Source organism: Mandrillus leucophaeus, unplaced genomic scaffold, assembly GCF_000951045.1.
Source record: "Mandrillus leucophaeus isolate KB7577 unplaced genomic scaffold, Mleu.le_1.0 Scaffold65, whole genome shotgun sequence".
NCBI classification, from domain to species: Eukaryota; Metazoa; Chordata; class Mammalia; order Primates; family Cercopithecidae; genus Mandrillus; species Mandrillus leucophaeus.
In genome coordinates, this window is record NW_012107030.1 from 6,665,232 (window position 1) to 6,684,277 (window position 19,046).

Here is a 19,046-nt window from a genome sequence, read left to right on the forward strand (position 1 = left end):
TCACTGCGTCCAACTGAAATTTTAAATCTTATACGTTAAATTTATTAATCTTGTCCTTTTTGGTTTTCTTAATCACACTAGAGGTTTAATAAGTAGTTCTTTCTACTTTCCACTGGTTTTTCCATGGATTGACTTTTTACATATTATTTCTCTATCTCTATATTAATTCGTATAAAATTATTTTACTGGCATTTAAACACAAAATTACTTTTTAAAGTACTATCAGTAATCCAATTTCATATATAATTTATTCTGAAAGTGGGTATAAAAGTTGAATGTGTGATAGTAGAATTATCAGTTTTCTAATTCTGCTCTCCTTCAGTCCAGGCCACCAGCCGATAGGTAAGAGCCTTCACAGGTGTGTAAGGCTAGACCAGAGGAATCTGCGGAAAAATGGCTAGAAGAGGGAGCGGTCCTGCCAGCATCTCCCTTCCTCTGAATCCTCTGTTGGTTGGGGTAGGCATCTCCTTTTACCACATATTTTCTGTCATCTTCCCAAACCCACACCAAAAGGGGTTGATTTATAAAGACAAACACAAGAAAATGAAAAAAGAAATCTGTATGATATTAAAGATACCAATGAATTTAGAAAATAATCACTGTAACATTTTGTATGGCTTGTATCATAAAATTATTTCACAATTTAGGGGAAAAGTTCCATTTATATCAGAATATAACTTTTAAAATAATCAATTGAGTCTACCATAAAAATTTCCTCTGTATTTGCTTTGAAGCTTAATAACTATAGTATGTGCCAAGGATTCACAAAACAGGGGATCTCTATTAGCTTGAAGGCTACATAATCAATGCTGCAGAGACACTTCTGTTAGTGAATAAATGATGAAGTTTTACCAGAAAAGATGCAGAGTCAACAGAAATATTCAGCAAAATATAGAGCTAAAAAATAATCCTGGAATTAAATGGGGATTCTCATATTTTATAAATGTTAAAAAAGTTGGAGATAATACAGGTAGGGCACAGATACACAACTATTTGACTAATATTTTGAAGACACTGTAGAACTGAGATCTTGTTACTCATGTCTACTTTGAGCTTTTTTGTTGTTGAAAACAAAGAGCAAAGATAATGTAGACTATTTTACAAATGGCGCCTGGATAACAATTCATATTACTCTACTAAATGGTGCTTATTCTAAATGTTACAGAAAGACTCTTGCAAGTATTTAAGGATACATTTATAAAAGTGTGCCTAATTATGAATATTTAGAAACTATCTTGTACATCCATTAATGAGAGACTGGTTACATAAATATGGCATCTCCATATAATAGCATTAAAAAGAATGAAGATTAGTACAAACTAAAACGTTTACATTTTGATAAATAATCAAGCAAACTGCAGACCAGTAAGTGTGATCCATAATTCCATTTTTGCTAAACACACACAGACATATCTATGTACATGTGTTTACACACACAAACAGAAATAAATTCTGACAGTATACACATCAAACTTTTAACAGTGGTCACACTTAGGGGTGTCAGAGCAAGGGTATGAAAAGGGAGATTTTGACACTTCATATCTTTGGAGTGTTTAAATTTTTATTCAATCAACATAGGCTATTCTCATAATTTAAATATATATATATTTTGTAAAATAAAAAATATATACATGTGTAAACATACATATTTATCTATGTATCCTTGAAAGAGTTTGAAAACATGTTAATATCATACTGAGTTTATGCCTTCTTACAAGTCTAAGGACCAACAGTGTGACCTCTATGACCAACTTAACTAGATGACTTTTTCACTGAAGAGGTCACTGCACTGCTTTACCACATGACATTAATGCATTTAGAGTCTCTTGTAGCAGGGGTATATTAACTTTTGTGCAGCTTACATTGCAAACATGCTCTTCACAAACCATACTATTTTTTTTTATTTTCTTTTTGTTGTTGTTGCCCTGTCTTGTGGTGCTGAAACAAAACCACACTACCTTTAAGTGCTCAGAAAGAAAATCTCATGCTGTTGCCTATGCAGATTTATTCCCAAAACAAGCTTCCTAATTGCATTAAACAAACACAAATATCAGTAATACAAGATATACAAGCATTCTAGAAAGACGTTTTGTGGTGAAAGAAAATTCCTGAAATGTTTAAAGTTGTCTGTTATGCTATAATTTGGAGTAAATAAAAAAAAAATCATGATGAAGAACTGTGCATTTTGGTAACCCTGGTGTTGGGTAATAATAAAAAATAATAGGTTTGTGGCCAGGCGCGGTGGCTCACGCCTATAATCTTAACACTTTGGGAGGCCGAGGCAGGTGTATCACTTGAGGTCAGGAGTTCGAGACCAGTCTGGCCAACATGGTGAAACTCTGTCTTTACTAAAAATACAAAAATTAGTCAGGTGTGGTGGTGCATGCCTGTAATCCCTTGCTCTAGGATACACAGCAAGACTTTGTCGCAAATAATAATAATAAGAATAATAGGTTTGGGGGTTTACAGAGCCCTAATATATAACACTCTTCTTTCCTGCCTGAAATCTGCCCAATCAAAAAATAAGAAAGGCAGAAAGCATGCAAAAATTCCACATTTATTACTGATATAGCAGACACTGGAAAATGTGGCTTAAATATGTAGGAAAGGGTTTGCTAATATCAAACCCCACTGTTAGACTAACTTAACTCACACCATTAAAGGTAGCAGTGGACCCCACAGGCTTTTTCTTGTGGAGTCCAGCAACGATAAAACTTAAGAGATGGAGAAGCAGAGTGCGAAAACACGCTCTCTGAGGCAGGCCATGTTTCAAAGAGACAGGGAAAAGAAAGGGGCTGGGCTCCACGTTTTCCAGTTTGCCTTTCCAAATTCACCGATCAGACTGTGTCACTCCTCTCCACATTAGGATAAGAGAATGAGGGACTAAGGGGAGGTCAGCATGATTAAACTTGTAAAGCTTTTTCCACATTGAAGAAAAACATAGGAGTGAAAACAATCCCTTCGAAAGTGGCACTATCCCAGTGGTTGGAATACATCATGTCTTTGCAAATAACACTGAAAATATATGAAGAAGAACTTTAATCTTTTCGTAGTGAAAATTCAATTATATGTAGACTCAATTACCGGAACAAATATTTATTGAACACCATGTGCCCTGGACTGTGCAAGATGCAAAGACTGAAAGAAAGATGAACCAGAAGTGGAGGGAGACCTGGGATTCAAAAGGGTTTAACCACTATGCTTACTGCCTCTTAAGACTCTGATCTTTATTATTTCTGTTCTCCCTACACTATATGAAAAAAAACAGATCAGTCATAATCAATCAGTCACACCTCTTTGGGAGGTTTCTGATGAATTAACCTAACCTATGACTTAAGTGTTAATCATAGCAATATTCTGTAAGTTAGCTGCTTAAATGTGTGTTACACATTTACTCTTCAAAACAGAATTTTTAAATAAACAAACATCTTGATACTTATAAATAAAGACAGATTATCTAAAGCAGAGACTATTAAATCATTCTGAATGTGAACCATTAAACCATTGTGAATGCAGAGGTTACCTAAAGCAGAGACCACTAAACTGTGAAACACTGGTTCTCTACACTAATACTAATGGATAACATCAAGATAGAGTCCAACAAATAACCTGAACATGGCATACTAAGCTTTAAAATATGAACCATAATCATTATAAAAGAATTTCAATATACACAAAATAAAACATATATTAAAGTTGTCTAATTATTAAAACTGGAAACAATAAGCTCATAGAGATTAACTAATATTACAGATTTCCTCTGTAATTGCTGTCTTACTGGTTAAAGTTAATGAACATAGAAGTCATAATAACCTTAAAATAAAGCTGGTTCTCAGGTTGGGGGTACTTTGCCACCCCCTCCCCCAGCGGACATTTTGCAATGTCTGGAGACTTTTTTGGTTGCCACAACTGGTGAATGCAGAGTGCTACTGTATCTAGCGGGTAGAGGACAGGGTTGCTACTAAACATCTCACAATGCATAGAACAGCCCCCGACAACAAATAATAATCTGGTCTAAAATGTCAACAAGACAAAGTTTGAGAAATCCTGCTATAAAAATAACATCTACTCCATTAGAAGTCAAACCTGAGAAATTAAGAGAAATGCAACTATTATGGAATTCCATATACATTTGAACACAGAGATGAAAAAGACTATTCTATCCCAAAATTCACTAACAAAGTCAACTTAATTTTGGCCTTCATGATGAAGCTGAATGTCTTATTGTTTTTTGACATCATTAGTTTCTTGTTATTGCATTAATTGTAAGACTGATAGTCTTCTTTCCTAAAATATTTATACTCAGTACTTTGACTTCACTCTTCACACTTGGGAAAACTTATGAAACATGCTAATTGGGAAACTAAGTACACATATCAATAAATGAAAAGTAGGAATTCATAAATATTGGCATTTAATTTAATAACTGCTAAAATGCAATTAATGGACTAAATACATGCACTGATACTTCTTTCTATCCAAATTTCCTAAGTCGTCATTTGTGAAGGAAAAAGCATTCTCTAACAGACTTTGTGTGTTTAATTTTAACCCAGAGCACATTTTTATGACTGAGTGATAAACCCGCAAAACTGGAGTTCAGATTGGAAGCCCTCACACTACTAACTTTAATGATACCAGTGGGCATCACCATTTTTAAAAGTGCAAAAAAAATCAATGAGCAGATTGTCATTATTGAAACCCATTTTGCATCACACATATCACCCAAGAGATTGATAGTTTATGCTTATAAAACTTAATATAAAATTAAATTGCAAATATTTTCTCACAATCTACTAAAATTATTGCCTAAGGTAATACACTGCTAATATGAAGCATTTGTTCGGCTCTAGTGGACATATTTCCTATACAATTTATGTGAAAGAAGCCTTCTTTTGCTTCTTCATAGATCCAGTAACGAGGTTTCTTTTCTTATATGAAACCTAGAAAGTACAGGAACTTCTTTAAAATTAAGCCAGCAAAGGTAACACTAAATTGTTAATTAATGAGAGTCAAATTTTAAAACTTGAGGTCTTTTCTCCTTGTGTTTATGACTATGTCATTTCAAATATCATATACTTATTATCTAAATGCATAAAAATCATCTAAATAATTCACACAGAAAATACATTTTCACTTTTTAAGAACAAAACCAGAGAAATAAATGTCAAGTAAAATAGCAGTCTGATTTCCTCACACCGCTGGAATCCAGAAAGATGAAAAGTAATTTCATTCATTTGCCGCCAAAAGTTAGGAATAACAGAAAGGAGAGTTGTCTTATCTCTTGGGATGTGAAAAATACTGAGTCTCAAGAAAAGATAAAATTAATTTCACTATTATCAATCATCAACCCAATGCGTCATGAACTTATGTGTAGCACTTTCAAGCCCCTGAAGGGTTTCCTTATTAGCATGCGTCAGAATACACAGAGAAAAAAATAATGTGTTCATCTGGAACTTTAAATTAGTAATTGATGCACTTAGCTTTATACTGAAATCTATTTAACTTGAAAAATTACCTGATTTATGCCAAAATATAATAGGAAACTCTTACCTTAAGCATTCTGCGTCATTTTGAGGCTTTTCATTGATTTTTATTTTTTCTGCCTCTAGATATTTGGTAGTACAAATGGATTCATTCTTTTCATCTTCAAAAACTAAACAAATTAAAAAATAGTTGCAATCTTTTGAAAATTAAACATAAAGATTATCTTTATTCACTCATAAGAAAAATACCCTAATTTTTGGTGCTTGCATATAAAATTTATATACTAATGATTTTTATTTTCTACGTTAATATAGCAATTACATGCACAAAAAAGATCTTTAAAAGATTTGCAACATTAAAAATACCAGATCTCACACTGATGACTGTTTTATCTATTTCTTTTTTAGTACCAATAATAGCACTATATCACAACAGGTTAATATATTTTAAAAGAATAATATGCCCTTACCATGTGTATATAACTATATTTATCAGCAAAATAAGCTAACTCATGAAGGTAATACCTTTAAGTTTTCTTTGGAGAGTAAATAATTCTTGTATCAATTCACTCTTTTGTTTTTGAAGTTCATTTAGCTGGCTACTATCATGTTCCATTGACTTCATTTCTAGAAACAGATACAAAAGCATCAAAAATAAAATACTTAGAAATAAATTTAACCAAGAAAGTAAAAGACCTGTACACTAAAATCTACAAAACATAGATGAAAGAAAGTGAAGGCAACACAAATAAGTGAAAAGATATTCATGTCTATGGATTGGAAGAATTAACATTGTTAAAATATCCATACTACCCAAAGTAATATACACAGTCAATGCAATCCTCATGAAAATTCCAATGGTATTCTTCACAGAAATAGAAAAAAATCAATCCTGAAAACTCTAAAAAGAAATAGAAAAATAAACAAATGCAAAAAATCTATTTTAAGCATTTAGACTTTGCCTTACATGTCAGCAATTATTAACATTTTCTCATGTAGTAAAAATCTAAGCAGTGTATGGTTAATTTTAAGCCCCAACTAGCTTCCCCTGGCCAACTAGTAACTCTTTTTAAGAAACTGACCAGAATTATTAATCACCAGCTGGATACAAAAAAGTTAGCAGATGGTCAGTCTACCAAAAGAGAATTCAAAATATGTAGTATCACTTAGTGAAATAAAGTTCCAAATAAGAAAATTATCCTTCATAACTAAAACACATTTAAAATGACATTGCATAGTACTCACAATATGGCTACAAGCTTTCACAATATTGCTAATATTGTTTATTCTACCTAAAATGCCCTTGCTCCCTTTATTCTCATGACAAATCCCAATTCATCCTTTAAGACTCATCTCCTAAATTTTCAAATATTATTTCTCTTCTGCCATAATTTCTGGAACTCCACTTACACATTTATTAGATTCTTTTATATTGTTCCACATGTCTCTGAGGACCTTTGTAGTTTTTTGAAGTCTTTTGTTTCCCTCTGTGTTTCAATTTTTTAAGTTATCTGTAAATTCACTGGTCTCTTCTTCTGCAGCCTCTGATCTGCCCTTAATCTCTTCCAGGAAATTTTTCATATCAGATTGATTGATTTCCTTCCTTCTTTCCTTCCTTCCTTCCTTCCTTTCCTTCCTTCCTTCCTTCCTTCCTTCCTCCCTCCCTCCCTCCCTCCCTCCCTCCCTCCCTCCCTCCCTCCCCCCTTCCTTTCTCTTTCTTTTCTTTTTTTCTGAGATGGAGTCTTGCTCTGTTGCCCAGGCTGGAGTGCAGTGGCACCATCTCGGCTCACTGCAACCTTTGCCTCCCGGGTTCAGGCAGTTCTCCTGCCACAGCCTCCTAAGTAGCTGGGATTACAGGTGCTCGCCACCACGTCTGGCTGATTTTTGTATTTTTATAGGCATGTGGTTTCACCATGTTGGCCAGGCTGGTCTCGAACTCCTGACCTCGTGTTCTGCCTGCCTTGGCCTCCCAAAGTGCTGGGATTACAGGTGTGAGCCACTGCATCTGGCCCAGATATTGTATTTTCTAACTTTTAGAGCCCCTTTGGTTCCTTTTACAAACAATTTTTATTGATATAATTCACATACCACATAATTCATCCTTTTAAAGTGTACAATTCATTGGGATTTAGTATTTTCACAGATATGTGCATCCAATTGCCATTATATAATTTTGGAACATTTCACTCCCCCCACCAAAGAAACCCCATACCTGTTAGCAGTCACTCCAAATTTCCCCTAGCTCTGCCAGCCCTAGGCAACCACCAATCTATTTTCTGTCTATACAGATTTGCCTATTCTGGACATTTCACAACAATGGAATCATACAATATGTGGTCTTTTGCGTCTGGCTTCTATCACTTAGCATAATGATTGCAAGGTCTACCCTTTTGTAGCATGCGTCAGTGTTTCATTTATTTGATGCCTGAATATAATTCCACTGCATAGATATGCCCATGTTTTGTTTTTGGATTCCTTAGGTGATTGACATTTGGGTTGTTTCCACTTTTTCGCTGCAATGAATAATGCTATGAACATTCATGTACAGCCATGTGTTGTCTGACAACAGGGACATGTTCTGAGAAGTAAGTCCTTAGGTGATTATGTTGTTGTGAGAACAACATCAAGTGTACTCACACACACTTAGATGGGATAGCCTACTACACACATAGGCTATACTGTATAGCCTATTGCTCCTAGGTTACAAACCTATACAGCATGTTACTGTACTGAACACTAGAGGTGAATGGAACACAGTAATAAGCATTTGTGTATCTAAACATATCTAAGCCTAGAAAAGGTACAGCACAAATACAGTATAAAAGATAAAAAATGGTACTCCTGTGTAAGATACTTACCATGAATGGAGCTTGTAGTACTGGAAGTTGCTTTGAGTGAGTCAATAAGTCAGTGGTGAGTGAATGCACAGGCCCACGACATTACTGTACACTGCCCTAGACTTTACCAACACTACGCTTAGGCTACACTACTTTAAAAATATTTTTCTTTTTACAATAATAAATTAACTTTCACTTTAACTTTTTAAAGAAACTTTTTAAAAACATTCTGACTTGTAATAACACTTAGCTTAAAACAAATATACAGTACAGGTGTAAAATATAGTATTTCTTACTTCTGAAACTTTTGTTTTGTAAAAAACTAAGACACAAATACACACAATTAGCTTAGGCCAACACAAGGTCAGGATCACCAATACCACTATCTTTCACCTCCACATCATCTTGTCCTGGAAGACAAGCCCCTACTGGAAGGTCCTCGGGGGCAATAACATGGGGCTGTCATTTTCTTTTATTTATTATTATTATTCTTTTTTTGACATGGAGTCTCACTCTGTCACCCAGGCTGGAGTGCAGTGGCACGATCTCGGCTCACTGCAACCTCCGCCTCCCGGGTTCAAGCAATTGTCCTGCCTTGGCCTTCCAAGTAGCTGGGAGTACAGGTGCATGCCACCATGCCTGGCTAATTTTTTGTATTTTAGTAGAAACGGGGTTTCACCATGTTGCCCAGGCTGGTCTCGAACTCCTGAGTTCAGGCAATCTGCCTGCCTTGGCCTCCCAAAGTGCTTGGATTACAGTCATGAGCCACCAAACCTGGCCCGGAGCTGTCATCTTCTACGATAACGATGCCTTCTAGAATAATTCTTACAGGACCTGCCTGAGGCTGTTTTACAGTTAACGTTTTTTTAATAAGTAGGAGGAATATACTCTAATAATTATAAAAAGTATAATAATACATAAACCAATAACATAGTAATTTATTATCTTTATCAAGTATTATTTACTGTTCATAATTGTATGTGCTATACTTTTATATGACTGGCAGCACAATAGGTTTGTTTACACTACAATCACAAAAACATGTAATATGTTGTGCCACAATGTCACTAGGCAATAGGAATTTTTTCAGCTCCATTATAATCTTATTGCACCACTGTCATACATGGTCTTTTATTGACTGAAATGCCGTTATGCGGTGCACGACTGTACAAGGTCTTGTGTGGACATGTTTGCAATTGTCTTAAATACCTAGAAGTGGGATCACTGAATCAGAAAGTAACTCTAGGTTTAATGCTTTGAGAAATGGCCAAACTGTTTCCAAAGCAGTTGCATCATTTTACATTTCTCCAATTTCTCCATATTCTTGCCAACACTATTACTGTCCACCTTTATTATAGTCACACTAGTGGGATCTCACTGCGGTCTTGATTTGCCTTTCCCTCATAACTAATAATGTGAGCAACTTTTCATGTTGCTCAAAAAAATATGTCATACAGTTGTATAAAAATATTGTTTTCTTTTTAAACTTTGTTGTAAATAAGACTCAAACACATATAATTAGGCTAGGCCCACACAAGGTCAGGATTATCAATGCCACTGTTTTTCTCCTCCACATACTGTCCTGGAAGACAAGCCCCTACTGGAAGGGGCTTTGTATAGCTTTTTTGGGAAATGTCTATTAAATTCCTTTGTCCATTTTTAAATTGGGTTATCTTTTTATTAAGTTATAAGAGTTTTTAGTATGTTCTGGATACAAGTCCCTTCTATATGATTTGCAAATATTTTCTCCCATTTTGTGGTCGTCTTTTTACTTCCTTGATAGTATCCTTTGAAACACAAGAGTTTTTAACTTTAATGAAGTCCAATTTATCTATACTTTATTGCTTGTGCATATCTGAAATAAACCATTCCCTAATCCAAGCTCATGAAAAGTTACACCTGTATTTTCTTGTGTTTTTCATTTTTAGCTCTTACATTTAGGTGTCTGATCCATTTTGAGTTAATTTTTGTGTATGGTATGAGGTGGATGTACACATTCATTCTTTTTTTTTTTGGAGACAGAGTCTCACTCTGTTGCCCAGGCTGGAGTGCAGTGGCGTGATCTTGGCTCACTGCAAGCTCCACCTCCCAGGTTCATGCCATTCTCCTGCCTCAGCCTCCTGACTAGCTGGGACTACAGGTGCCCGCCACCATGCCTGGCTAATTTTTGTATTTTTAGTACAGATGGGATTTCACTAGGTTAGCCAGGATGGTCTCAATCTCCTGACCTAGTGATCCACCCACCTTGGTCTCCCAAAGTGCTGGGATTACAGGCATGAGTCACCGTGCCTGGCCTTGTTTATTAGCTCTAATAGTTTTCCAGTAGATTCCTTATGGTTTCTATATACAAGATCATGTTATCTTTGAATAGAGATAGTTTTACCTCTTCCTTTCCAACATGGATTTTTTTTTTCTTTTTTGATTCCTAATTGCTCTGCCTAAAACCCCCCACTATAATGTTGATTAGAAGTTGTAAGAGTAGATATCCTTGTCTTGTTCCTGATCTTAGAGGTGAAACATTCATTCCATTGTCATTAAGAATGACATCAGCTGTGGGTTTTTCTATAGATGCCATCTATCAGGTTGATGAAAGTTCCTTCTATCCCTAGTTTACTGAGTGGTTTTATTATGAAAGTTATTGAATTTTGTCAAATGTTTCTTCTGTGTCTTTGGTTATTTTTATATCTTCCATTTAGTTCCTCATTATGCTCACGTCCTTGAGTACATTTAGAATATTTCTAGAAGTTTTAATTATTTTTCCTTCTAATTGCATCATCTATATCATTTCTAGGTATGTTACTATTGAACAAATTTCCTCCTTGCTCTGAGTTATAATTTGTGGCTTTTTTACATGTCTAGTAATTTTTGACTGTATACCAGACATTGTGTTTACTATTTTGTTAAATGAGTTTTGTTATCTTCCCATAAAGGACGTTGATGTAAGCTACTTATGGGTCATGTGCAAGTTCTGTTTATAAGAGTTTTTTAGGGTAGGTCTAGAAGAATATTTAATTTAATTTAATCCTGCTATTAAGGCAGAGCTCTTCTGTTTAACGAAATATTTCTATTATGACAAGATGGAACATGAATGTCTTCCATTCCCATATGAGCTCTTAGAATTGTCCACCTTATTGCTCCCCAGTAGTTTTTCTTTACTCAGCTCAGTGGAGTTTCCCATCTGTATACGCAGGTTCAAGCACATCCAAAGACTCAAGAGGATCTCAATCCAGACTTCCGGAGCTTTTTCTCTGTGTAGATCTGTCCTCTCAAGTACATTGTCCTGAAAATTCTAGCTAACTTGGCCTCCCTAAATTCCAGTCTTTGTTTCCACAACTCAGACCATTTTGCACTGCTTAAGTTCCTCCTCCCAGTGCTACTATCCAAAAACTGTATCCAGTGAGAAGGCTTGCACAATTAGGGCTTACCTCATTTGTTTCCCTTCTTTCAGGGATCATGCTCCTGTACTCTCTTGTCCTCAATATCTAAAAGTAATTTTTCATATTATTTTCTTCAGTCTTTTAGTTATAACAGAAGAGAAAATTCCATAAAATTATTCCTCAAGACGATAAGTAAAAGTTCTCCACATAATATTTAAATTATCCTTTTACTTGTCTCTCTTCCACATTAGATCACAAGCTCCCTGAAAACAGGAACTATGCCTCATTCAACTTAAATCCCAATTTCTGTACAGTGCCTGATGTAGTATATACAGTAGATGCTCAAGAAAGCATGTTGAACAACACTAAAATAAATCATTTAATTGACTTTAAATATTTTTGATTATTCACAATGTTTTTGTCCACTAGTATAGGTAACTGAAAGTGGACAATTCAATGAAAAGAAAATACATTCACATTCATGCTTCTGCTCCCTTAATAAACAAAAGTTTAAAATATAAATATAACTACACACTAATATTTAATAGAGGGAATCCAGAATACCATAACACAATATTCAACAGATTAAAAAAGATACAATATTTTACTCATTATTAATCGATTTATCAGACATTCTATGACAAAAATATCTTTCTAAAACTTAGGCAAGAATAATGGAGAAATACTGGATTTAAATGTTTCTGAAATATATTTTTCTTAATCCTGACACTTTAGGCTAAATGAAAAAGGTAAGTCTAAAGACTAACCCTTTAAAGAATAAAATAAAACAAATATGCCAATTTCTTATGAGGCTTACAGAACAGAAAAGAATAAACACTGTGTTTGTGCTGATAACTTTTTTCCCACTTGTTTATTGTCTCACTATTATTTTGTTGTTATTTTTATTTACAGCTTTATTTAGGTATAATTGATGTGGTAATCACGTTTTAATTTCTTCCACGGCCTAAAACCCACAACGTTCTAATCAACAGCTAGCTTTTATGGTTATGAATATTAAACCAACTAAGACAATCAAAATTAATTTACATCTTTTAACATGTAAGTTGTTTTTCTCATATGTACATTGCCAATCATTAAAGGATATTGCCAAGCAAGGAAAAAGTGTCATATATTGCTTATCTCACATCTAAGAAAAATGAATTCAACAACTGGGAGAAACGAGTAAGAGGAACATTTTGAGAAAAACATTATGACCAACATTATTTCGAAGCCAAAAGTGATGAACTTTTATCTATGAATTACCAGATGTTTAAAATAAATATTCAGTCATTTTACAAACAGATATATTGAATATCAATTATTCCACCTTTCTAGTTTCTCAGGTCAAAAACCTTAAAGTCAGCCTTAACACTTCTTTCTCTCATGTTCCACATCAAGTGCGTCTTGAAATCCTGCTTGCTACCTTCAAAACATATTTCGAACCTGAATACCACTTACCACTTCTATGCTGCATCCCTGATCCAGCTACTCATCATCTCTCAACTGGATTATGGCCACTGTTTTCTAGGTTTCTGTTTCTGCTTTTACCTCCCTTAAGTGTGTTCTCAATAGCAGTCAAAGTAATCCTATTCAAATGTGAGACCCTTCGCTCCTTTGCTTGAGTCCTCCAATGGCTTCTGATCTCACTTCAGTTAAAGTCTTTAGAATGACCCACAAGGTTTCAAAATATCTGAATTCCTGTCACCTCTCTGATCTCATGACCTCTCTTTTTACTCTAAATGTCTTAGGCTCTGCCTTTCCTCAAAAACGATTAGGCACAATCTCCCTTCAGGTGATTTGCATCAGATATTCCTTCTCTGTGAAATGCTCTTCCCCCAGGTATTCACTTGGTTTATTCTATTACCTCTTTCAGGTCTTATTCAAAACTTGCCTTATCAATGAGGCTTTTCCTGGACATCTACGTAAAACTGTACCACACACCCCACTGCACCCCACCCCTTATCTATCCATCCCTCTTCCCTCCCTTATTTTTCTCCTCTCCCTCTCTTTCTTCCATCTCTCATACTGGACAAGGGCAGGGATTTTTTTCTTCTTTTCTTGGTCACTACAGTAACACCAGGTCCTATAAAAATGCCTGATACACAAGAAGTGCACAAGTATTACCGAATGAGTGAATAAACTAAGCACATTTCAGAAATACATTTGTAAGCAAATGTAGTTCCTCTCTCTGTGAAAGTTTATACTTTAGTGGAAGAAACAGACAGGAATAATCATACAAGTGTGTAATTACAATGCTTTGAAGAAAAAGCACAGAGGGCAATGAGAGAATATAACCAGAGGAGCTGACCTAATATGGAATTGGGAGGGTGGAGTATCACAGAAGTATTTCCTGAGGATGTAACATTTGAGATGAGATCAGAATGACGAAGTTAACTAGATCACCAGTCCCCAACCTTTTTTGGCACCAGGGACTGTTTTTGTGGAAGACAATTTTTCCATGGACTGGGGAAGGGGAGGGGGTGGCTTCAGGATGACTCGATTGCATTACATTATTGTGCACTTTATTTCTATTTTTATTATATTATAATCTATAATGAAATAATCACACAACTCACCATAATGTAGAATCAGTGGGATCCCTGAGCTTGTTTCACTGCAACTAGACCATCCCATCTAGGGGTGATGGGAGACACTGGCAAATCATCAGCCATTAGATTATCATAAGGAGCATGCAACCTACATTCCTCACATGCACAGTTCATGAGAGGGTTTATGCTCAAGAATCTAATGCCACTGCTGATCTGACAGGAGGCAGAGCTCAGGTGGTAATGTGAGTGATGGGGAGTTGCTGTAAATACAGATGAAACTTTGCTCACTCACCCACCACTCACCTCCTGCTATGTGGCTTGCTTCGTAACAGGCCATGGACCAGTACTGGCCCAGGGGTTGGGAACCCATAAACTAGATAAAGGATTAAAAAAGTATTCCAAATAGAACACAGTCAACGGTCCTGAGGCAGGAGGAAGCAGGGTACAATCTAGGAACACAAAAGAGGGCAGCATGCCTTTAGCACAAAGAAGCTGCTGGGTGAGGCTGGAAGGTGGAGATGCTGCAGGGATGGCAAAACAGGTTGAAAAGCTTGGTTTGCCATATTTAAACAGAACATAACCTAAGAGGCTTAATACAATAGTACAGTATTAATATTTTCATAAAAAATGGATGTTCACATTTTGGCAACCTCAAGGAGTAAGAACAGGCACTAATCCTGTAGTTAAAAAATAGTAAATCAAAGATAACATCTGGCAGTGGGAAAAACTACTGAGTAGCAGAAAATAGTATTAATATAAAAATAGCTATGAAGTTAAAAATGGAGATTATTCAAAACCAATGAAACTGGCTGACTAATAATCACAGTTGTGGGCTAAAAGCTCAGTGGGCAAGGTCAGAATGAAGGAAGAAAGAGGAGAAAAGTCAAGTGTCAGAAAATAACAGATGTGGCACAAATTAGAAGTGGGAATGGAAGAGCAAACACTGACAGGTAAGAAGACAAATGGAAGCTAAACTGCTCTGGGAAGTCAACAGCTCTAATATCTGCTTAAAATTTGAACAACTTATTTCTCCACCACCACCACCACCACCACCACCACCACCAAGAAGAGTTGCCACAGTTTCATAGGTTAATTTTTTTGAACTTTGAAGGAATAGGTAATTATAGTATGTGCATTTTTCCAAGCAGAGAAAGAAGCATCAGTATGCTTTTTGTGAAATCAACATAATATACACACAAAGATTAATCTCACATATACTGATGCAAAATCTTAAAGAAGATATTATCAAATAAAATTTAGTAATACATTAGAAGACTAAGAGTGCACAGCTAAGTAAGGTTAGTGATAGGATATATCTAAATAAAATTCATTACATTAATAGATGACAGTTGGAAATACGAACGTCTCAAAAAGGAGATGTAGTGGGAGGGAGGGAAGAATGGTGGAGGATACAACTACACATACAAAACCCAGTGAAATCAAGTTATATCAGTTTCAACTAATGGCAATTTTGTCTTTGTTTTCCAATATTTACTGTGTATCTAATTTTATAGTCTGATACTTTTAGAACACTGTTATATAACAGTGATGATATTGGATACCCTCCCTTATTACTGTTATGGAAATACTTCTAGAGTTTCACTGTTAATCATGATGCCAGTTTGAAGCTCGCTCTCTCTCCTTTTTCCTCTCCCTTCACCTCTCCTCTACCATTATTCCCTCCTTCCCTCTACATTGCCTTTTTAAAAACAATCACAAGCTTTTCCAATGGTAATCTGTTAATATAATGAATTTTATTAATAGATATCCCATTTCTGCTCTTCCTTCTGCTCAACTCCTTATAATTTGTCTTTTGCCCTGCTTATTATCTCAATCTGCTCCTTTTCCTGAAGGCCACCAGTGACTTCCAATTGCTGCTTTTTAGTCCTTATTCTAGTTGACAGTTCAGCAGCAATCAACATGGGCTGATCATGCCTTCAAATACTCTCTCTCTAGGTAACGTCAGCTCCCGCCCATCTTTCATGAAGCTTTCTTAGGCTCTTCACTCACGTTTTTGAAAATCCTGAGGTTCTGCAGTGTACTGTCCATTTTCTTTCAATAAATTCTCTCTAGGTGAGTCCCAAAATGTAATAGCTCTAGCCCAGAACTATCTCTGAGCTCTTGACTTAAATTACAACTATCTAACTGACATCTATACTCAAATCTCTCACTTGGCTAATCAATATCATTCTTCAGACCTCAGTCTGAAGGCAACTTGTTCAGGGAAATCTTCCTTAACTTCCTAGCCAGTTTTAAGTCTACTTATATGTGTTCTCATATCATCTTGTGCTTCTCCTTTTGAAGCAGTCATCGATTTATTATTATCTCATTCATATTGTTGGGGCCAGCACATTAATCAAAATAAAGTCCCTGCTATTAAGGAGATTCAAGTTTTATATGAAAATGTTATGAAATATCTAGAAACAGACTTTCTGAAAGAATAAAAAACCAACAATATCAGGTACTCTGAAAACAAATCTTTTAAAATAAATCCGTATTTCTGGAAAAAGGGAACCAAACTAGAGGGCTCCTATAGTATTTGTGATATCAGGGACTTTTTTTTTCTTAATTTTATAGAGGAATAACTTACATAAAGTATATTCATTTAGAGCATACAATTTCATGACTTTTGACAGTCACTGACACCTATGAAATGCCCACAAGCAAGGAACTGTACATTTCTATCAACCCCAAAGATTCTTTGTGACCCTTCACATTCATCCATTTTGACCCAGGCAACCACTGTTCCGCTTGCTATTACTGTAGATTAGTTTGCATGTGTCTAGCTCCTTTTAATCACCATATTATTTTGAAATGGGTCCATGTAGTGTGCCAGTAGAATTAGTCATTTTTACTGCCAAGTATTTCGTTCCACAGGTATGTCAATTTTGTTTAACCATTCACTTCCGGTTTTTTTTTTTTTTTCTTTTTTGAGATGGAGTCTGACTCTGTCGCCCAGGCTGGAGTGCAATGGAACGATCTCGGCTCACCGCAACCTCCGCCTCCCAGGTTCAAGCCATTCTCCTGCCTCAGCCTCCCGAGTAGCTGGGATTACAGGCACCTGCCACCATGCCTGGCTAATTTTTTTTTAGTTTTAGTAGAGACGGGGTTTCACCATGTTGGCGAGGCTGGTCTTGAACTCCTGACCTTGTGATCTGCCCGCCTCAGCCTCCCAAACCATTCACTTCTTAATGGACATTTAAGTTATGTTCAGGTTTTGACTACTGTGAATGGAACTGTAAAAATGTTAGGATATAGGTTTCATTTCTCTGGAGTATCTCATTGTGGAGTGGCTGGGTTGTTTGGTAAATGTACATTTAGCTTGTTAAGAAACTGCAAAACAATTTTCTAAAGTGATTGTACCATTCATTTTACATTCCCATCACTGCCATATGAGTATCAGATGCTCCACATTCTCATCAGCATTTGGTATGGTCAGTCTTTTTAACTTTAATTAAGTGGATATACAGTGATATATCACTGCCGTTTTAATTTGTATTTTCCAAATGACTAAAGATGTTATCTTTCACATGTTCATTGGTCATTAGTACTCTATTGTGAAGTTCAACTTTTTTCCCTTTTATAATTGGCTTTTTGCCCTTCTTGTTTTTTAAGTTGTTAGAGTTCATTATGTTCTGGGTAACAGTACATTGGAAGATATATTAGTGCAAATATTCTCTCCAAGACTGTTGTTTGTCTTCTAATTTTCTTAAGTGTCTGTTTTTCTTTTTACGGTTCATGATTCTTGTGTCCCATCTAAGAAATCATTGCCTATTCCAAGATGGAAAAGATTTTCTCCTATGTTTTCTTCTAGGAAATTCATAATTTTAGCTTTTGTGTTTAGGTGTATGCCTATTTTGAGTTAATTTACAATATGGTGTGAAGAGTTAAGGATCATTGTTTTGGAATGGATGTCCAATTCTTCTAGCACCACTTATTGAAAAGACTTTCCTTTTCCCACTGAACTGCTTTTCCATCTTTGTTGAAAACCAGTTGACAACATGCATTTCTATTTCTGGACTCTCTTCTGTTCCAGCTATTTATATGCCTGTTTTTAAGGCAGTGACATGTTATCTTGATTACTATAGAATTTTAGTCTATTTTGAAATCACAGAATATAAATCCTTAAAATTTTATTCTTTTAAAAATTGTTTTGACTTTTATAAGTCATTTGTATTTCCATATACAAAGGCATTGTTCTCATAGGAGATAATAGTTCCATGTCCCTGAAGACCTTCCAGTGGGACAAGATGTAGAGGTGGAAGACAGTGATATTGATGATCCTGACTCTGTGTAGGCTTAATGTGCATGTTTGTGTTTCAGGTTTTTTTTTTTAATTTTAAGTAAAAAAATAATTTCTAAGATAGAAGAAAGTTATAGAATAGGATATAAAGAAAAAATTTTTTGTATATTCATACAATATGTGTTTTAAACTAAGTGTTATTAGAAGAGTCAAAAATAATAAAAGGTTTGTAAAGTAAAAAAGTTACAGTAAGCTGAAGTTAATTTAATTTTGAAGAAAAATTCTTTCTACAAATTTAGTGTAGCCTAAATACACAGTGTTTATAAAGTTTACAGTAGTGTACAGTAATGTTCTAAGCTTCTACATTCACACACCCTTCACTCACTGGCTCGCCCAGAGCAACTTCCAGTTCTACAAGCTCCATTCATGGTAAATACCCTATAAAGGTGCCCTACAGAGATTTAAAAAATCATTTATACTGCATTTTTGCTGTACCTTTTCTAGACTTATATATGTTTAGGTAGACAAATACTTGCCATTGTGTTCCAACTGCCTAC

General features: G+C 35.3%; 1 protein-coding gene across 1 annotated transcript in view; it reads right to left on the reverse strand.

Annotated features, from left to right (window-relative positions):
• Window positions 1-19,046, reverse strand: part of CCDC172 (coiled-coil domain containing 172) — a 55,632-nt gene that overhangs the window by 16,275 nt on the left and 20,311 nt on the right. Inside the window, exons 6-7 of the mRNA XM_012001133.1 lie at window positions 6,009-6,110; window positions 5,551-5,653 (exon numbers count right to left, since the gene is read on the reverse strand). Coding sequence (XP_011856523.1) covers window positions 5,551-5,653; window positions 6,009-6,110 — 205 coding nt within the window. The remainder of the gene's footprint in view (window positions 1-5,550; window positions 5,654-6,008; window positions 6,111-19,046) is intronic.